Source organism: Orbicella faveolata, unplaced genomic scaffold (genome assembly GCF_042242905.1).
Source record: "Orbicella faveolata isolate gen_17 unplaced genomic scaffold, um_ofav_v1 contig_34, whole genome shotgun sequence".
In the NCBI taxonomy this organism is placed as follows: Eukaryota; Metazoa; Cnidaria; class Anthozoa; order Scleractinia; family Merulinidae; genus Orbicella; species Orbicella faveolata.
Window position 1 is genome coordinate 17,880,838 of NW_028301563.1, and position 21,035 is coordinate 17,901,872.

The window sequence follows — 21,035 nt, forward strand, 5'->3', positions numbered from 1 at the left end:
TATAAACGTTTCGCGTGACAAAGCACGACACATGCATGCTGAAGTAGTTACGTTCGCGCTTGCACGGTAGGAAATTGACCGGTTGTGTGCAGAGGTTTCACCGATCTCTATTACTAGTATGCAGTTAAACCCGCATACGAGTATACACGTACTGCACTTCAGTATACACTAGTAAGCATGTATACACGTTAACTCCGAGAAATTTTGTGAAAAGTTATGAAATAAAGGTTGGTTATACAGTAAATGGTTTGAACCCAGGAGTATCAGTAGTTCGTATAGTGTGATCGTCCGGGTGAGTGTAGTTCTGAAAAGAAGTTGTTGGTGACTGACGTTTCGACAACCTGAGCGGAAGTCATCTTCAGAGTCAAGTGAATAGTGTTTGTCAGTCGATGATGTTATAAGTCTGGTCCGTTGAACGTGATTGGTCAGTATAGCCATGATGGTATTGGCTGAAAGACTCGTATAAAGTTTGTCACCAGTCATTGGTGGGTTTCGATCCGTCTATTGTTAGTCAAATTTAATGTTGTTTGCCGCACCAAACCTAACCTGCCGAACCAAACTGATTCAAACGCCGCTCTTCTGCTGTACTTAACTCATCAGTTAGGTTCGGCGCATGAATGGAGCGGCGTTTTGAACGGGCGTAAGGTACTCTGACAACACAATCTCCATGTTTGTGGCTCAGATAAGGAAAGAGCTTTGTTTATTGAGAAGCGTCGCTGCATGTTTTAACTTACAGAACTTTGCTGCCCGAGAGGCGAGTCAAAATACTGGAGACTGAACATATCACATACTACAATACTAAATAAATGTCAAGGAAAGAAAAAAAAAAAAAAAGTCGAGACGAGGAAAAAGAGGGTAAGCAACGCGCGTGTTTAAAACACGAAATGGCGAAATAGCATTCCGGTTATCCTTAATATCACTGACTCAACAGTGGCGAGCTCTCGATAATTGTGGGGGTAACCCTTTCAGACCCGTGTATACCATACCTCGTTCACTCTTATACTCGAAGTGCCATTTCGTCAATTACTCTTGTAAGCAGCAGTTCGAAACATGACAATTTTACATTTACATGTAAAAGGTACTTTAGTTTTCCAGCATGTGTAGCGTTTGGCACAAACGCCCTGTATCTCTCCTTGACAAACCTAAAAATCTAAATTCTTCCAATTTAATTCCCTATATGATAGTTATTTCAGAGTAATAAAACATAATTAAGCTTAGTAATTTCCATTCACATCACCGCCTTATTTAAACTCTTGATATATTTCAAAATCGAAAGTTCTCAAGAAACAAATTGCGTCTATTAGACGCTTGAACGTCCTAAAGAAAAACTATTTGTCGAGGGAATTATTCTCATACCCCTGGTTTTTGTCGACCTAAAACGGCAATTCACCTCTTTAAAAAACAAAACAAAAAAAAACTAAGTACAAATCTAAGTAAACGTATTTTCCTAGAACAGGGAAATTGCACCACATGGAAGCCATATATCTCAAATACATGTACGCCATTTAAATGGCCACACATATTGATTGAACAATTCAGAAGTAGATGTTAAAAGCACATTGCACGCTAGACTTCCTTCTAAGTAAAAGATTTGACTCTGCATGTACTCTGTCTTTTTCTGGAAAGCACATACTACATGTATCATCAAGCGTAACGATACCTCAAATTTGAAGTCTAATTCCTGTTTGTTTTTTCTGAATTGAACTAGAGCAAACAAAAACGATTGCAGCTAATTAAATACGTAATTGTTCATTTCAATCTCTAAACAACCGTATTTGTAACTAAATTATGCCATTATAAATACAATGTAGAGCTCTATGCTTTGGGTCTGTGGTACAACAGAACATTTGTTAAGACCGACTCCAGTGCGATGCAGATTCCTACAAAATACAAGAACCACAACTTCTCTGCTGGCAGTTCACCTGATCTGGACCAGTAAACCTGTGGCAGTTAAATCAGTGTTAATTGTTTTCAACAAAACACTTCAATATTAATTATTATCAACATTAACCACAACGTCGAGGAGAATATTCATATAGCAAATAAATGTGCATATACGCTGGTAAAAGGTAGAGTTCAATAATTAAAATTGCGAAACACTTGATAAGATAATTATAAAGTTAGAGAGATTGCTCGGCTGTGATGATTCAATTTACATGTAGCAACACGTTATAGGTACATAACAACCACTCTTCAATAATTTCCGTCGCTGAAAGTCGCTTTGTTTTAAAAAGTGCCCATACTGTACAATGTATTTCAGTTATTGATACTTCTCACAAAGGAATCTTTCTTCCACTTAGAACGCTCGGAGCACCAAGTTTAGCTAAGTTTAGAGTTGATCACTGTTTATTTCAATAGTTTCAATCACATCTAGGTAATTATCCGCGGAAACGGGCTTAAATGTAGCCAAGTTTTTGCAATGTAATTTGACCATTTCAGAGATCAACATTTATGTTGACGCAAACAAAAACAAACAAACAAATGAAACAGGAACTCCCCAAAATTTAATTTAAAATCCTGAACACTAAAATTGCATCAATGTGATTACAGTTTTTTTTCTAAACAATACTTTATCACCTTACCAAAACTAATTCCACCAAGCCAATAGCTGCAGAAAACAAGGAAAAGAGAGGAGATGTCAAAATCATTAATTGTATTTAAAGCCCTGCTACACGGTTAAGTGCAAGCATTTAAGAAAAAAAATAAGTCAAAATGCAACCTAAGACACTATGACCAACATGTACATTGTAACAGAATCAAAAAGCAATGAATACCTGTTCCGCTATCCCCCCTTGAAAAAGTGGGTCATTCAATTCCCACAGGTAGAAAGGAACCTTCTTTTTTGTCAAAAATAGCAATGACAGAGGTTTGATACAGATGCACATATATAGCATGCATCAGAATCATGCCTCTCCTCAGATTACCAAGCACAGGTGAAATAAAGTAGATACGAGTATCAATATTATCCAAGACATACCAAGAATTTCACGCAGTGTAAATAGGCCATTAGCTAATTATATTGAAAGGTGAAATGCACTGTTCAGTAGTTCTACACAGCAATTCCTTGAAATCAGGACTGCTACCAAGAGTATTAAATTAGCTAATAAAAACTATTTTCCCGCATATTTATCACCTGGTTATGGTAAATGCACCTAGATTTATTTTAGTACATGAATATGTAGGCCAGCCGCCTACACTCTCACGTTTCTGGCAATTTGACATTTATTCATTTGATGTTCTTTATAAAATTAATTTCATCTTCTGACCGACTGTACTACATGTATGTGGCCTGAGTTTCTTAACATTGCATGTACATTAGCATGTTGTAGGTCAAAATAAAATTCAGGTTAATATGAAATTCCTTTGTCTCTTAACCCTTTCATGGAACATGAATAATTAGGGCTAGAAGACAAAGGAACTTGACAATCAAACTGTGTTAAAATCATTTTAACCTGAATTTCATTTTGGCCTACAACATATATGCCCTTTTAGCAGCATGAGTCTTATTGCATGAACCAAGATGTGTGATATGGTTTATTACCATACCCATATTCGTAATCAGTCATTCAGAGGCTGCGTTTACTGTCCTGATATCCTGCAATATCAAGTCACTGACCTAATATGACCATGATGTCATGGTCACTTGGCCAAATATAGGTAATATAAATACCTAAACATAATGTTTTTGGTACGCTTCGGCAGCACATCAGGCTTGTTTGGTTGAGATCTTCGGCCATGGGTATTTTCAATACAAACCAATAGGCTCGACCAAACTCACGTGATAAGCTGCCGAAGCATGCCAAAAAGGTACGATTAGGCATAATTAGATTAACGTGATGAGAAGCACGTATATGTCAAGGCACTTGTTTGAAAAATTAATTACTCATACTTACAAGTTATGCTCACTCCTAGCAAAACGTACGTGGAATCCACCTTAGAACCACGATATAATGACAGAATGATGGTAATCTACCAAAGAAAATGAACGTATACATGTATAATTATTACTGGTTAGATACTAAATACAAGTGTTTCAGCCAGAGCGCGCCCTTGGGGGAGTCCCGCGCTGCAATCAGAGATGGCCCCCAGAGAAACGAGGAATGGGCCAATTTGGCCCTTTCCTTTTACAAGAGTCCAGGCTTAACACAGGCATAGTATTTTGAAAGCCATCCCAGGGCTCGAAATTACGACCGATACGGTCCACCAAAACTTCTGGTTTAGTCGCCATAATGGCGACTACATTTCTCTGTGTTGACGATCAATAACGGCTATTTTGCCTCACATTATGTCCTTCTAGAAAATCATATTGAAAGATCTTTGCTTCTAAAACATTCAACATAAGAAAAGATGTCAATCCGTCCTTTTGCTTTGCTGTTATTATTGATTCTCTCACATAGGAAAACTTCCAAGTGGCTGGCCGTGTTTGAAATCGCCCTATAATGCATTGCAAACCCTTGATCACTGACTATGTCATGTATGCCTAGACGGATTATTCTCTTGTAATGCACGGATCCTTCATACTAGTATCTGAGTCAAAAGAAACTTTATTGAGTAGAAACACTTCAAAAAGCACTTATTAAATTTTATCATAGATCCTAATAAACTGCTTTATTTTCCTTGGTACCCTGATGCATTTTTTTCCTTCTGTAGCTTTCAATTTATTGGCCCCTTTCCTAAAAAAATTGGCCCCTAAGAAAGGTCTTCAGGGGCCACTTTAACCCTCAAGTAAAATTTTCTGGCTGAAACACTGCAAGTACACTACCATTGCGCAGTGGTGTAAGACTTAACTAGTAATTGTGTTATCATTATTTTCCTGGTGGGTCAAATTAATTTACATTGATGATTAAAACAATTACAAGCCACAAGGAAAGTAAATTTAACCACAATATAGCAATGTATGTTTATGTATTGTAAACATATTACTGTAGTTAATGGGGTCCATTTCGAGGCAGATCTATAACGATAGTGGATGCTACACTCTACATCAAAACAGTGTGTATTGTACAGGTTTTTGTGGATAAAATGAATGATGAGACAAGAAATATAAGTGATAGAAACTGACGTTTCGGTGCATCTTGCGCCTTTATCAAGGTTACTTAATTAAAGATAAAAAGCGGTTTGTGAAGAGGCTAAGTTGAAGTAAATTTGCATGAAAAAGTGCCAAGCTAATCACATGAATACTTTAGCACGAAGAAAGTCAGACTGCACATTCAGTGCTGGTTTAAGATCCTGAAAACACAGCATTTCATTAACAAGGCAGTCAAATTTGTTCATGCAATTCTTGATTACATTGAAGCGTGCTAAGAAATTGGTCGGAACAGCAGTGTTATGTTCCGACCAATTTCTTAGCATGCTTCAATGTAATCAAGAAATGCACGAACAAATTTGACTGCCTTGTTAATGAAATGCTGTGTATTCAGGATCTTAACTCAGCACTGAATGTGCAGTCTGACTTTCTTCGTACTAAAGTACATAGTATTCATGTGATTAGCTTGGCACTCTTTTATGCAAATTTGCTTCACCTTAGCCTCTTCACAAACCACTTTTTTTCTTTAAGTAACCTTGATAATGGCACAAGATGCACCGAAACGTCTGTTTCTATCACTTATTTTCCTTGTCTCATGTATTTCCAAATCGTCTGTTACAAAAATGAATAATTACGTAATATTTAATTTTTAAAGTGGATAATTTTTTTTAAGAATGTTTCTAAATGGCAAATTTACAGTTGCCTTCTCAGTGACCTCACCTTTGAATAGCAGCTAAGCTGGAGGTGACCTTGCTTTCATACAGACCTCACTGCTTTTGTTGTGTAAATCAGGTTGTTTTAATGTTAACTAGTTTGCATTTAAATGAGAAAAGCAGAGAGATTTGTATCAAAGCAAGGTCACCTCCAGCCTCACTTGCATCTATAGGCCAGGTCACTGAGCACACAACTATAAAATGGCCTACTATCAGTATTTAAGAAATATAAAACATGTACAGTATGCCAATTAAGTTAAAAAAACATGAGGGGGAGTTTGGGTGAAAGAAAAATGCTGTGGGAACACGAACATTGTTCCAGATAAGCAAGGGGTCTCAGGTCAAAAACCCCACAAGGTCAGCAACAAGACCCGACAAATTAATAGAAAATTTATGATGATTTGGTGGGAGCATTGGAAATTGATGCGTTGGAATTTCTCATTGGTACCATAACTTATCTAGAACCCTGCATGAGCCAACATGTTTCCAACTTGCTTTGAACTCATAACAATTACAATTTCCTCAAATGTGATTGGTGCATAAACTGGTGTATTTTGCTCTAATTCATCTACAAAGTTGTAACTGGACAGTGAAATCGGACGGTTGCCTGTAATCGGATACCTGTAATCGGACAGTTACATGAGCCAATAATTTTAAGTCCTCTCCACTAAATCCAACAATCACAACAGTGATTACAGTCACTATACATGTAGTAACCAATTCAAGAGACTGACTTTGTAAAATTGTGGAGGTTTAGTTTTCGGTGACTGTTTTGAAAGAAACTTAACAGCCATTTTGCAAACTATTCCCAGATTCTTAATTATGATAATTATTTAGAAATGACTATTAAAAGCTATTTTTCAAATTGTGGGAAATTGTAATGGTTATGATTAATTGGTAACAGGACATCATGTCATCCAATTCAGTCTGTAATCATACTCGTGATTAACAAATCGGACTCCCGCTTCGCGGTTGTCCGATTTTGTTAATCACTCGTATGATTACAAACCGAATTGGACACCACTCAGTCCTATTACCATTATTTATGAAATCCATTTTGAAATCACCAGTTATCCTTGAAATCTGATTGGCTCTCAGCCGTGTGATTTATTCACAAATCACACTAATTTTTGCTCTGAATCACATCTTTTCTCAGCCAACGAAAATTGGACAATAAAACAAAACAACCAATCAGATTTCAAGGTTAGTTTAAGTAACCAATAAAATTTCAGGAAAATGAAAGACAAAAAGCCATTGTGTGCTGAATTTTGCAATTTTTTATTGCCAAACCTTTGTTGTGTTTTTTTTTTTTCTTCAAAACAATTGGCAAATTTAATCAATAACAGTTCCTGAATGATGACAATGAGTTCCTTCAGGCTGAAGACCTATGAATATTTTGGCAATTTTTCTTCAATATCTGTTGGATGTGATACCGAGTCCAGCAAACATAACCAAATGAAAACCACACAAAAGCAAATCCAGAGCCACCTCAAGAAGGCAGATGTTTCCAGGTTTCCAGTAGTTTCAAGCAAAGTAATATAAGAGCTCAACCCTGCTGCTGTAAATAAACATAGTCATAAATAGTCATAAATAACATCTTCCGAAGCTGGTGCCAGTCCACCAACTTGAAAATACCTTCAAACAAATTTATGGCTTCGCAAGAACTTGAGAAAGTGCCAAGTATAAAGTTCTATGCCGAAGTCAAAAAAAGAAACGGAGATGATAATGTGCTGGAATTCCTTAAAATCATGCCGTGAGTGCCATGTGAATAGTATTAAAATGAGAAAAACTATCCACTGAGCATTGTTCTCTCGAGGGATTTTCACAACTAAAAAGAAATCCATCGCAGAATTACACAGACTGCACCATCAATTCCTTCTCCAAAGACAACGAGAAGTCTCAGCCAGAACCACAGAAGAAAGGAAGGCCTTCCATCATTAATTCAGGCAACGAGAATTGAACTTTGAGGTAGATTGTTTTCATTCTGACCTCAGAACTGCTTGTTCCTTTGTTATGCTTGAATGAGTTTCAGTCACATGAGATCTATTAAGTTTTTCTGATTTGCATACTAAATGAAATGTAAAGGTGTTCCGGTTCCACTATATTTAACAAACCAGCCACTGGATCAGTACACCAACATCTTAAATTTATGGTTATAAAATTGTGCAATTTCAAAATGGATGTAATAATTAAAATGGCAATTGAGCTTTGTGTTATGCAATTGTGATCTAACATCATACTTGTGATTTCAAATCAAACTCATGTTACACGCTTGTTCAATTTTGAAATCACACGTATGATTTCAGACCAAATTACACTCCACTAAGTTCAATTAACACTATCAATCAAACTTAATCGAACCTAACGAAAGGATTAGGTTTGGTTAGTGTGCTCGTCCCTGGAGCGAGCGGTTGGGGTTCAAGCCCTGGCTGAGGACATGGTGTTGCGTTCTTGGGCAAGACACTTAACTCTCACAGTGCCTCTCTCCACCCAGGAGTATAAATGGGTACCGGCGAACTGTTGGGGAAACCTAAAAAATTGCAGGGGAGTGACCTGCGATGGACTAGCATCCCATCCAGGGGGAGTAGAAATACTCCTATCCGCTTCATGCTACAGAAACCTGATAAGCTCCAGCAGCTATGAACCATGGATCGGCACCAAGTCTTCACTTTTTATTTTGGGGGGGGGGGGGGGGGAGGGGTTTGGATAATACGTAAATTTTACAAACAAAAGAATAAACAATCGAAAGTTAATCTTACTTCATTATACAATGCAGTTCGATTCTATTTTATCATTTGTTTTTATCAGCCTACAGCATCTTCAATAACCTACATGTACAGTATGCAGGGCTGTCAATAACTTTTGAACTGAATGTCTCAAATTTATGCGAAAGTAGGTGATAGGCTACTTTTTAAATGCTGAAAGTGCTAGCTTCCTATGGGGGGTCTGGGGTATGTCCCCCAGGAAATTTTAACACTGAAATTGGTAATGGAAGGCACTGTGCAAAAAGGGCATATATACATGTAACACTTTGGGCCGATTTTTATTTTTTTGCAGGATTGAGCTAGCTTTTGGCAGACTGACTTGTTTGACATGAAAAGCATCCTTGTGTAATTGTTTTTGTTGATTTGCGCTTCGTTTGCAAGAAATAACGCATCCAAAAAAAACTCAAAAAAAACTTTTCCGAGCGGCATCTTTTGGAGCGAATCCTTTGAAGGTGGATTTTGATGCAGAACGAATTTAAATGTTTACTTTTAGCTGCTTTGACAGCACGCTTTTTTTTTTTTTTTAATAGATGTGTTTATCGTTGAAAGAGGTAGAAAAATAGACCGGAAAAAAAAAATTGACCGACCTCCTATCGAATCCGGCCCATTCAGTGCCTTATTCGCTTGCATGCGCTAACAAAGCAACAATAAGAGAATAGCGTAATGATGTTAATATTGAAACTAGCGGCAAATGCCACGCTTTGGTGACTTCAGTTTAGCAAAACAAAAGGTTTCTTTTGTTTCTTGATCAACAAAAGATCTCCAACAGAAACCTTGGAAAACTGAGTTTTTTGCATACGTTATTTCTCGAACATGAAGCACAAATCAACAAAAACAATTACACAGCTATGCTTTTCATCTCAAAACAAGTCAGTCTGCCAAAAACTAGCTCGATCCCGCAAAAATGAAAATCAGCCCAAAATGTTATATACGCCCTTTTTGCACGAAAGCCTTCAATTGATTAGTAACGTCGGGTGATGTTCATGTATACAATGTATACATATAAACATTGTTAAGTAATAAATCTTTTATTGACCAACCTTGTTCAGTCAAGATGGTCTGATATCAGCCTAAACATGTACCTTTTTACTTGTTTATGGCCATTGACTTAAGATATTTAACCGATCGTTGTATCATTCAAACTACATTTAGCTAACTATAATTTTCAGTCTAAAAGTCTGGTTCTTTTGCAAGTGTTTGAGCTGTCTAATACCTAAGACAAATTATCTTTAATTTACTGCTACATAAATTTCTTGCTTCAAAACAAAACAAAAGGTACTCACCATGACCATGACAATGACAAATGAAATAAACAGGTACATGATAAATTTCTAAACAACAAACAAAGAACACAAAATGAGGTTTTAAACAAAGCTGAGGGATAGAGAAAATATTAGTTATCACATTCATTAAATAATACAGTTTTGCATGAAGTAGAAACAAACAAAGTCATAATTATATGACTTGGATATACATGTATGATCATAATTGGCATAAAATGCAACAAATTATTCAATTACTGCATTTACTCCTATAGCCAGGGGCATTTAACGCAGAGAATTTCAGCCCCATGCAGAAAATTTAGCCTGGTTAACAGCCCGGGTTCTGAAATAAATCCCCTAGAAATGGAACCGTTAGTTACATGAAAAGGGTTTCAATCCAGACTGAGATTCAGTCTACAGTACATGCTGAAAGTTCCAGCCTGCATTATAAATACATTGTCCCTCATATTAACTGAGTTTGAGGGCTGTACTGTAAGCTATAAGGATCCATAACTTAAAGTATGCACTGAGAAGAAGAGGTTGGTAAGATATTTATTATATCTCTACTGTTTGTCTGACAGGTTAAGGAATGATTTCTATTCACACAGAACGGCTTCAAATTTCTGACGCACCTTGAAAGCAAAAGGAGTCAATTTGAAGTCGTTCTTAAGTGACTCTGAAGTCGTCAGCAGGTTTTCACACACAATTTCAGCAGTAAAAGAAAGTTTTAAACTTTTACTTGTTAAAAAAGTTAAGAATAAATCGATAAATCAAGAAACATTTTGGCAACAAATACAGCTTTGAATTTTAGTGGGCTGTACAGTAGATTACGGCTCGCTAAATTGACCAATCACACCATACGTACTAACTGACAGATATAATAAGAAACCATACTGGTGGGAAATTTTAGCATGATCAAATTGGGGCATGGATCCATATAATCTGAATAGAAATATGTCAGTCTAGTGTCAAAAGTGAACTTGGGCAATTTGCAGATTGACCCTTTGTATACTGGGGTATAATCAAATGATTTTTAGCGCAATTTGAAATCAGTAAACACAGGTAAATTTTTTTTGCACAAGTCCATAGGGTGAGAGTATTTTGTATCTATACATGTGCATTATACAATGTAGTCTTTGAAAAACTTTATGAATGTTTATTTATTCTATATTACACAGGAAAAATCATTTAATTACTTGTCAATAATAATACTATATTATACATGCAATTTATTTTCAACATTCTGTTCTCAATTTCAGCTTCCTGTTCTCAATTTCAACTTTCTGCACTGTTTGGGACTAATTTATGAATTACTGGTAGGTATCTACTTCTTACATGTCATGTATGTGGCATCATTTAATAATTGTAAAGCTGGCATACAGCTGGCAAGGGATATTCCTTGTAATTGATCGGGATTTCAAAGTACAGTGATCAATTTCGGTGGATTCTTCCTATAAACTTTGTTGTTATCTGACTCAATTTCAAAGAGAGATCTTAACTTGGAATGGAATTAGCATCAAACTTAACTAATTATACGATCACAGGACCATTTTCAATTTGAAAGTTTACATCTTGATGTACACGAGAGATTTGAGAGCTTTGCAAACTTTGTTATCAACTCATCAGGCTTATAGCTTCCACTCAATGGATCTCAGCAGATCGCAGCCCTTGCACACGCTGACATGCATGCTCACGCACCCTCACACTGTGCATAGGGATACAGTGTACATGTTACTTCAAAAATCTACAGTAAGTAACTCACCTCTTTAGGACTTTTTCCTATCTCATGGAAAGGAGCTTCATCGTATTCATTAGGAGGAGTGTATGGCCGAGTGTAGGCCTCCCTTCCATCGAGAAGCCCTTTCCTGTCATTCTCTTCCGCCATGTTGAATTTTGCCAATCACGAAACCTTTTCCCGAACATAGCCGAACACTTCCGAATACTCTCGAGTACCTCTCACATGATACGGATCGATCAAGCTGATTTCCAAAATGGTTCCGAACGAGTCAGCTCCGCTGTATCACGAAGTTTCTCCTTTGACGGTAGGAAACCTAAATTTAGAAGTCACGAAAATGCATTTTTTAGTTTTGTTTAGATCTTTTCTTTCGAGATTTTGCTGTTGACAGGTAACAATGGCGCAGCTGAATGGAGATCACAGGAGGGAAATATGACAAATGTCCCATATGTACTCTGCTCGCTATTTCCTTGATCGTATAAAGCTTCTTCCTGGATGCGTATAGTAATCTATTCTTTCTCCATTGTTCCCTTGCTGATGTACTAAGTTTAAGTTACGATCGGTGCCTTTAAAAGTAGATTGCAAGCGAGTATTTCATTTTCTGGGTTGATCTATTCGGCATGAAACCTGATGAAACCCAACTTTGTTTTGGCGAGGACAGGGGAGGTGGTAGGGGAGGGAGCATGGGTGGGTTAGGAACCCCGTGTCGCTTGCTGTAGTCTCTATCCTACTGAAAGTGCTTATGCGCTATTAGGATATTTGATGTGAAGTGTCCGTGCATATTACAATACCTACATTACCATACAATGTACCAACAAAATTTACAAAATTAAATAATGGCAATATAAAACTTAATTAATAGGAGAAAGCAATACTCAACAGGGCCGTACCTACAATTTTTTGTCTGTGGGGGCAAACTCCACTCACCTTCAGCAGGGTCTCCTATATACAGGCAGAGTTTCTAGTTAAATGTTTTGTTTTCACTCCTACACAGAAGGTTGCCTCTAAGACTATGTTAGAAAAAAAAACAAAAAAAAAAAACATTTATTTCCCTCCTCTCCTGCCCTCCCACTATGTACGGCCCTGCTCAAGTAAGAGACTTTTTCTGGCATTACTTACAAGCAGGGTTCATGGTATTATTGTCGCTGCATACTTCATTCCTTGTAAAGGAAAACAAACTTAAATATGTTGTTCACTGTACTGACATGTGCATAATTATAGAAAAGTACAGAACTTTCAATGTAGTTTTCAAAAATGTAGTCACATCTTGTAGTAGCCAAGATTTTAACCTGGTGTGATCAATGAATTGTTTTTTAGATAATGTACCAGCCAGGTCATGGCTAATTTATTGTTTTTAAATTACACTGTTAGCAGTTTGGACTCCAGAATGAGAATGTACAGAGGTACAACTCACTGAGCTCATAATGTTATGTCGTAATTTCTTTACAGAGGTTGATGTTAAGAGCTTTTGCAGGAGCCACAGGACTGGTTGTATTTGTATGTACAATTATATCATTCTATAGTGATCGAGATTTACTTTATAAAAAATGGACAATGTATGTACATGTACATATCTTTTGTATAAACTTGTATCTTTATCAGCTTCTGAAAACTGTTTCTGTTAACGACCCCTCGCTAAGTCAATCATCACTTTCAACCCTGGTAAAGCAATAAATAACACGGCAATTAAACCGTATGCATGGACTCCATCATTTGTAGCCTTTTGAATCCTGCCCTGTGTATGTACATGTAGCTAATCTCCATTGGCTCCTTTTCATCTGTTCTCTGCCTTCTCTTCTTTGGCTAAATCGTGGCTGCTTTTGATGGCATAGTCATTCCTGTGGCCTTCTTAGCAATTATGGACAAACAATCTGATGGTATGCTTCTTCATTTCCATGACAACACTGGAACAGCTTTTATTAAAATATAAAATTTAGTGGTGTACTGGGTGGTAGGAATGTTATTCCACATGTGAAGATATTGTTTTTATCCACATGTGTAATATCCTTTTTGAAATCATTTTTGACCCTTTAACTGTATGTAACTTTGTTAGTGTGTTATGATCGAAGACTCGTCAGATAATCCTCGGAAGTCTTCAATAATCTTTGACTATCTTTACCTATCTTCAGAAATCTTCGGTAATCTTCGGAAATTTTTCGAAAATGTTGGGAAACATTTTTGTGGCCCTCAGACAAATTTTTGAGAATCCTCGGAAATCTTTGAAAAGTGGTCGGAAATCTTCAGAAAATCGTCAAAAATTAATGGTAGTAGTATGTGTATTGTGTTATTTAACCATATGAGGAAGTAGCAGATCCTCGGAGTAACAGCAAATCTTGCCTCTTCGTTATTACTCATATTGTGTTATTTATATAATAAAAAGAATTCAAAATAATTACATATTAGTCACTTCAAGATGCAAAATTTCTTGTCTCATGTTGAAAATATTTTACGAGTGAGCATAGCGAACGAGTGAAATATTTTTCGACAATCGAAGGGACAATTATTCAATTGTTTCTACGCTCAGCCATGTAATGTCCTATGTGTCTTGTTATATATTCATTGTGTACTTGAAAGTGTCTGTTTGATTTCTTACTGGGCCAGAAGAAACTCCAGATTTTCCATAGATACATGTATCACTTAATCAGTTATACAGCTGTAAACTGTTCATTTTATTAGCACATGGCAAGGATGTGATGTCGTCTGATTGTAGGTTAACATATTTTAATTTTTTTCATTTCTTCTTTGTTTTTTTGTTTTCCTTCTTTCTTCACTTTCCTTTCATTTTCATTTTCCTTTCTTTTTCTTTTCTCTGTTTTCCTTTTCTCTCTCTCTTTTTTTAGTCTTTGCTTAACTGTTTTCTTTTAATTTATTTTATTTTCTTTTGTTTCCGTTTCTTTTATTTTCTCTGGTCCAGGTTGCAAGCCAGAATTAGTTTCATTGTCTTTCAAAGTGACTGTCATATTTGAAATTATTTGCCTGCCCACCATTGTGTTATGAAATCAACAGGTACACTGTACTAGGTTGTGAGAGGTTTCCAGGTTTAAATATCTGTGCTAACATTCATTATATTTTAAATCTATAAACAGATTACACTGATTTTGAGCTTTGTCAAAGCAGCAGAAGACTCCATGATGTATCTTATAGCTGTCAACATGTTAAGTGAGTAACCAGGTTAATCTTTGCCCCTTTACCTGGTTCACACTAACTTCGACTGAGACAAGATTCAATAACACCAGTGAAATAAAGCATAAGCATAAGCGCAAGAAAAAAGGAGTGTTTCAATCTCTTTCTTGCACTGTGCTTGTGCTTATTTCACTAGAACTGAAGTGATATGTTTATCTTACAAGTGTGAACCAAAATTTAGTCTTCTTTGTGTGATTTGCCAGGTTTTTGTTTCTAATATTGCTTTTCTGCTCTATTTGCATCCTTAGCGTTACAATGTATTTTCATAAATAAGAAATGAGAACACTTTTTAGACACCTTTTAGTGTACATAAGAAGATCGTTCCTGAAATTGTTTAAGGCACTAACTTGCAGTGCACTTTATTCTGTTTCCTGAGACTCAATTTTTATGGGTTTTGACAATGAATATTTCATTTCTTATTGTTCTTTCAGTTAGCAGTGTAATTGGGGGAGCCATTGTAAGTGCATTTACTTTTATTAATTAGTGCAAGTACATTATGCATGTATATTTATGACAATATTTTTATAAGTAAGTGAATTACCCGTTGTATTGTGGGTGAACTAAACATACAATTTTTAAGGTTTTGTTTTTCTTTTCATAAGTGTTGCAACTGTGGCTATCTGCAGCTGACGAAATCCATAGATTGAAAGATTTTTTTTAATGAGCATGGCCAGACTTACAGTAGACTATGTAATATTTAATACCTTTTTTTTTACATCTTGAATCTAACACAATAACTGTTAGACTGCTGCTCAATATGGAACAGCTTTTTTTTTTGTCTGAAATCAAATTTAATAGATGTATTTCCTTACCTGATAATCAAATGGTGGCACAATATCTGAATGCTGTCATACAGTCTACTTTAGCTGAAGTGGAAGCATCTACATGTAATTCCATCTAGATAATATTTTCGCAATTGCAATTATTTTTGATGATATCTTGCCTGACCTGCCTTTTTTGTTTCTCTAGACATGGTGGTATCACAAAGGCACCATAGTAAGTAAACCATAATATTTTGTTTCATTTGGCATAGGTACCATTAATATTTTTATTAAGTTCTATCATGTAATGCCATACAAAGCCCAAAGTGGTTGAAATGTGTACACATTCCAATCAGTATCACTCTGTGATCCTCCATTACACGTAAGTCTAGTAAAGTCTAGTCTAACAAAAAGTGATGTGAAAGGTATAGTCGGCATACCAGCCAAGTGGCCCATCAAGCTGGAGCTTATCCTGGTTTTAGTAGTGTGAAGCGACTAGGAGTATTTCTACTCCCCCCAAGATGGAATGCTAGTCCATCGCAGGGTTGCCCCCAGCATTAAGTTCGCTGGTACCCATTTATACACCTGGGTGGAGAGAGACACTCTGAGAGTAAAGTGTCTTCCCAAGAACACAACACAATGTCCCCAGCTAGGGCTCGAACCCGGACTGCTCGATCCGGAGACGATTGCACTAACCATGAGGCCACTGTGCCCTCACTAGTAAAAAGAAGATGATATTAGTGAAGACTGGCAAAGTTGCCACATCAACCCTTTTCATGCACACACAAGGACGTCTAGACATGAACATTTTCTTATTGTGAGACTTGATTCCGACACCCCTTGTTCGTTGATCATGCGCAGTGACAATTATGGAGTCTCTAATTTGGAGAGGGTTGTGAGTTTTGTTATTAAGATGCTCTTTTGCTCTGTGAGAGACAGGTAACAGGAACAGCTCACGTGCATTTTTTCCCGTTTCAGGAAGCCAAGAAAATAGCATTTATGGTATTTGTGGGCGTTTGCATTGTTTTCCAAGCCATCATCTCTGATGTCTATGTTTATAACAAGAAGACCGTCATTGTGTCGCCTACAGTATTAACGCCCACACCAACCACTCCGATAAACGCCAGCAGTATAGCCCCATAATGATCATAAGATCAGAGAAATACGAAAAACCAGAGAATAGTATTGCATGTATGCTGAGATATCAACCGTCGTTGATCAAACGTATGACAACTATTGGAGTATACAACCGATGAAAAGACTGGAAAGCCTCTGAATATTCAGTGATATCCCACGAGTCCTGCAGCGATATTTTACGGATAATTTACAATGTGTGTGCATTAGGACGAGAGAAAAATAATAATTATACGAAAAATTTTCGGGGGCCAGGTCACAGTATTTTAGGTAATTCTCTTTTCTTTTTTTTTTTTGTCCAGTGGTGGCCCAGACACAACTGGTGGCCCAGACACAACCCCATTTCAATGAACGATGATTTTCGTGTATTATAACCTGGCAAATTGACGTAAACTTGAAACAAAGTCGGATCGTTGTTTTTCAAGTTTTACTCTTATCTGTTTTAATCTTCCCCAACTTTGCCCATCCATGCCCCCTTTTGGCCTTTCTCTGTTTCTTCTGAGTTTTAACCCGTTATGTGTTATTTCAGTTAATTCTATGACCTGTTAGACAGAGGTGAAATTGTGTTAAGTTGGATGTCCTAGCCCTTTAATCGGGAGAGAAATATTTTGTTCGTGATTTGATTGTTCCTGGTATGAGCTTGGTATGATTCATAATCATTGAGCAAAATACTCTCGGGTTTTCTCTTGAGCAACTCTTAATTTAGCGTATTACGCTGCGTAACCTTAAGACACTGACAAACACATTTTAAATCAAGTTTAGATTAAGGACGCTTGCGTAGTCACTGTCTACCCTTCACAGCGGCACATACCTGTATAGCCCATATATGGCAGTGCCCCCTCCCCCGCCCCCCCCCCCCCCCCTCCCGGGTCTGCGATGAGGAAAGTTACATTCAGACTAAAGGTAACCGTTTAGCCATTTACTAAGATTGATAAACAGAGGTAATAATAAACCAAGTGGAAACAAGGCTGGTATTGTAAAAGAAAATTGCAAGGATTGCAGGTGAAGAACTTAACAAATGAACTAAGCACGTCTTGGTCTGTCTCCACTGGCGTAACACCAGAACGAGAAACTTTGAATCTTCTCTTCCTACCGATAAATCAGTTGTTCAGTCGGTCTGAAATCAGCCATTCATTAGTGCGAGTAGACTTTTGGAATGGACCTTTTCGGCGATACGGCGATCATTTTGAATTCTATTGTTTCTAATAGCTATTACACTATGGGATACCCAGGGGCTAATATCCCTTTTCACGCTTAACTTTACTAATTTGCATTACAACATGATCTGATGATCTAGCATGCATGTGGGGCAATTTCGGGCTATTTCGTAGTTTCAGCCCGAAATTGCTTCGGATTAACGAAAGGGCTATTAGTATTTAGTATCATCCAAATAGTGGACTAATGCAAATCCTGCATTTTAATTGGCTACGCTACTAGAGGACTATTACTAATAGTCCTCGAATAGCGAAATTGGCGCGGGTCAATAGCCCATTCGGCTTCGCCCCATTGGCTATTGACCCGCAGCCCTTGCGGGCTACGGGTCTAATTGTTAAGTATTTGTCCCCTAAGCATCCCATAATAATTCTATCGCCGGAAAGGTCCATTGCGTTCCTAGCCTGCGAAGCAAGCGTTTCCATACGAAGAGCTTTTCCGCATTCTGGCCGCGCGTAAATTGAAGCGAGAGCAAAAAATTGACGAAGCAGTGGGTGGTGCCCGGCTATTGCGTACCTGGAGCTCTCTTAATCTATATACCACTTGAATAGGAAGCTCGGTATAAAATTTTTCCCAAATATATATTAAATGTGATGTAGAGCGCATTTGTTTTCTTGGTTTGAGAACTCGGAAGTGCTCAGTGGCGATCTTCCACCCGATGTAACCCCGCCCCCACCTCCCACTCCGCAAACTAACTCTATCAACAAAACACACAAAAATGGGCCGAAAAGACTCAAATTTTGTCATTAAATGGAAGCAAGAGACCGCCATAAGTTTTTTGCGGGAAAATTTGATCTGACAATCACGTTTCCATATTTGGAAATTCAGCAGAGAAGGCAACGCATTGTAAAGTTTTTAAGGGTGGACCCTTTGAATGTGGAGGGGTGGGGTGGGTTATTTTGAAAATTGTACCCTCCCCCCCCAAAAAAGATAAATAAATAAATAAATAAGTAAATAAATAAAAAGTAAAATTAAAAGAAAAACATGAAAACATGCACACAATCACAGCCGGAAAAAAAAAAATTACCTACGTTTGGGTAGCCGAAAAAAAGCTTGTTACTAGGAGAATCATACCTACACATGTCACGACAAAAGAATTTCCTAGAACATGAATGGGTCAAACAATTCGTGGCTGTTCCAAATCACTCACACCCTCTCTCAGAAGTCAAATGGTCCACCCCTTAACGTGCGATGACTGGAGATGTAAGGAACATGTCAACCTATTATGTCGCGCCCGCTAGATTCGGAAAAAACACCAAGTGTGCCAGCGTACTTTCCGGCTTTTTGTGTCTGCGCAAGACGAACCCCTCCATTTTATCATTAGACGAAGTAAAGCTTGGCTGGTAGTTTAAATCTTTAGACTAAATTAAAGAAGTGTCAGAACTGATTCGCAAAAGGTGAATAATTGAAAATTGAAATTCTAGCTTGACAAATTGGCAAAAAGTACCATAATCTAAACTGAGTGACGGCAGCATGCCGTTGTTGAGATGCTGACCACTCAGTTGTTCAGCGGAACAGGTAACAAGAAGTTCTCTCATCATGTTTTTTTTTCGGAGACTTTTACTTTTATTCCTCTTTGCTCTTTTCTTTTCAGCCTCTTATTTCTGCTTTAACTTTAAGGAACTCAGAAAGCCAAACCAACCCAGTGTCAACGGAACTGAATACTTATTAAAACTCGGAATGATCCCAGGACGTGGGTGCTCATCATAACTTTTAGGGATTAAAAAAAGCGGGTTTGGTGCTTTTTGGGGTGTTCAGCCTCGAAACACTCAAAAAGTCCACAGCGGAACCCTTCACGGTACCGTTTAGGGTATTGAGCCGAAAAAAAGTATGACAGGAAATATTTGACTATCAGCTTTATAGTCTGTGTCACATGCACAGCCGCCCCTCTCCGATCTGTTCTTTCGGAGAGGGTGGCTGTACCACGGACTATCAACTTTACGAGTAGAAGGTATTCGAAGCCATCGCCTTTATCACTATTAAAAATTATGAATGTGTTGTGTTAAAATTGGTACCTCTCAGTGCTTAGAGGTGAAAAAATTACGAGCCACGCCCACAAAACAGGATCTTGGTACCTTTGAGGGGTTCTTTTCAAAGTTTTCGATGAGCACCCTTTGTCTCAAGATCCCTTTGTTCCACTTGAACACAAACCAAAACAAACTAACAGTGTTAAGAGAAATAAATCATGACCAACAAAGAAAAGTCAGTGGGAGCTATAATTCGGTGTTAGAGTGGGATATTTTATGAATGCAAGTGAAGTTAAGGATTCACACTTCGAGCGCCCAACCTATATTTGGCGGCCAGCGGCCAATTTAATCAACGTCAGGGAAAAAAATGTCAGCTATACACTATAATAAAAACCTCTACTCAACGACCACCACTATTAAGCGGCCGCGGCCAGCCTCTTGCCGTCTTGTTTTGTTTTACACCTCTATTAAACGGCCAGGAAGATTTGAAGTTGGACGCCTTTTAACCAGGTGAAGGTAACATGGAAACGTTATTGTTTCTTTGGCTTTTGTTAACGTTATGTACCACATTATAACCATCATTGTTCTACTTTTTCTCCACTTGCATTTGTTTGTACTTATATTCGATAAATTGAAAACTGGACCACACCCAACGTTGTTTTCTGGTGAACCTCTAGCTCGCTTTATAGAGGTTCGACTGTATTAAAATTCAACCTTAAACAATAGACCTCAGCGAGAGGCTCCTTGGAATAACCACAGAGTTTGTGGGGTTTACTCCCCAGAGCCTTTTGCTGAGGTCTATTGTTTTAGGCTGAATTTTAATATGTCGAATTTGGTATATTGCGCGAGCTTTCTTACGATTACTCACTTTAATTATATGACTTATACAAATAGGAACGCGCACACGTGCACTATGGTGCAATTTAGGTTAGATAAAAAAAGATAACCACCGGCGCAAAACGCACAGTAAAACTGAGAGCTACTGCACAGCTGTAAATGATTAAACTGTGGAATACCCCGCCACATCGAGTGCGTTAGTGAAAAGGGCTGGCTACGCAGTACGCGGTACGCGGAAATAAAAAATTCAAGATGGCGTGGTATCTTAAGTAGCTGGCTACGTGGGGAAAATAAATTCAAGATGACAGTGTATCTTAAATAGCTGGCGACGCGTTACACGTTACGCGGGAATAATAAATTCAAGATGGCGCGGTATCTTAAGTGGAATTACTTTATAGGCTTTGACGCTTAAAGAACCAGGAATGCACAATACTCTGTCT

The 21,035-nt window shown here is 37.6% G+C and overlaps 2 protein-coding genes across 2 annotated transcripts; one reads left to right on the forward strand and one right to left on the reverse strand.

Moving 5' to 3' along the window:
* Positions 1–670: 670 nt before the first annotated feature.
* LOC110060543 (uncharacterized) lies at positions 671–11,677 on the reverse strand. Its single transcript, XM_089271793.1, has 5 exons — positions 11,529–11,677; positions 9,788–9,835; positions 3,894–3,969; positions 2,583–2,608; positions 671–1,941 (listed from the first exon to the last, which is right to left on the reverse strand). The coding sequence occupies exons 1-5, from the start codon at positions 11,649–11,651 to the stop codon at positions 1,816–1,818; spliced, it is 399 nt and encodes a 132-aa protein (XP_089127919.1). The 5' UTR covers positions 11,652–11,677; the 3' UTR covers positions 671–1,815.
* Positions 11,678–11,722: 45 nt separating this feature from the next.
* LOC110060555 (uncharacterized) lies at positions 11,723–18,396 on the forward strand. Its single transcript, XM_020767346.2, has 6 exons — positions 11,723–11,808; positions 12,951–12,998; positions 14,588–14,660; positions 15,116–15,141; positions 15,654–15,680; positions 16,424–18,396. Exons 1-6 carry the CDS (start codon positions 11,758–11,760, stop codon positions 16,586–16,588), a joined length of 390 nt encoding a protein of 129 aa, XP_020623005.2. The 5' UTR covers positions 11,723–11,757; the 3' UTR covers positions 16,589–18,396.
* The last annotated feature ends 2,639 nt before the right edge of the window (positions 18,397–21,035 follow it).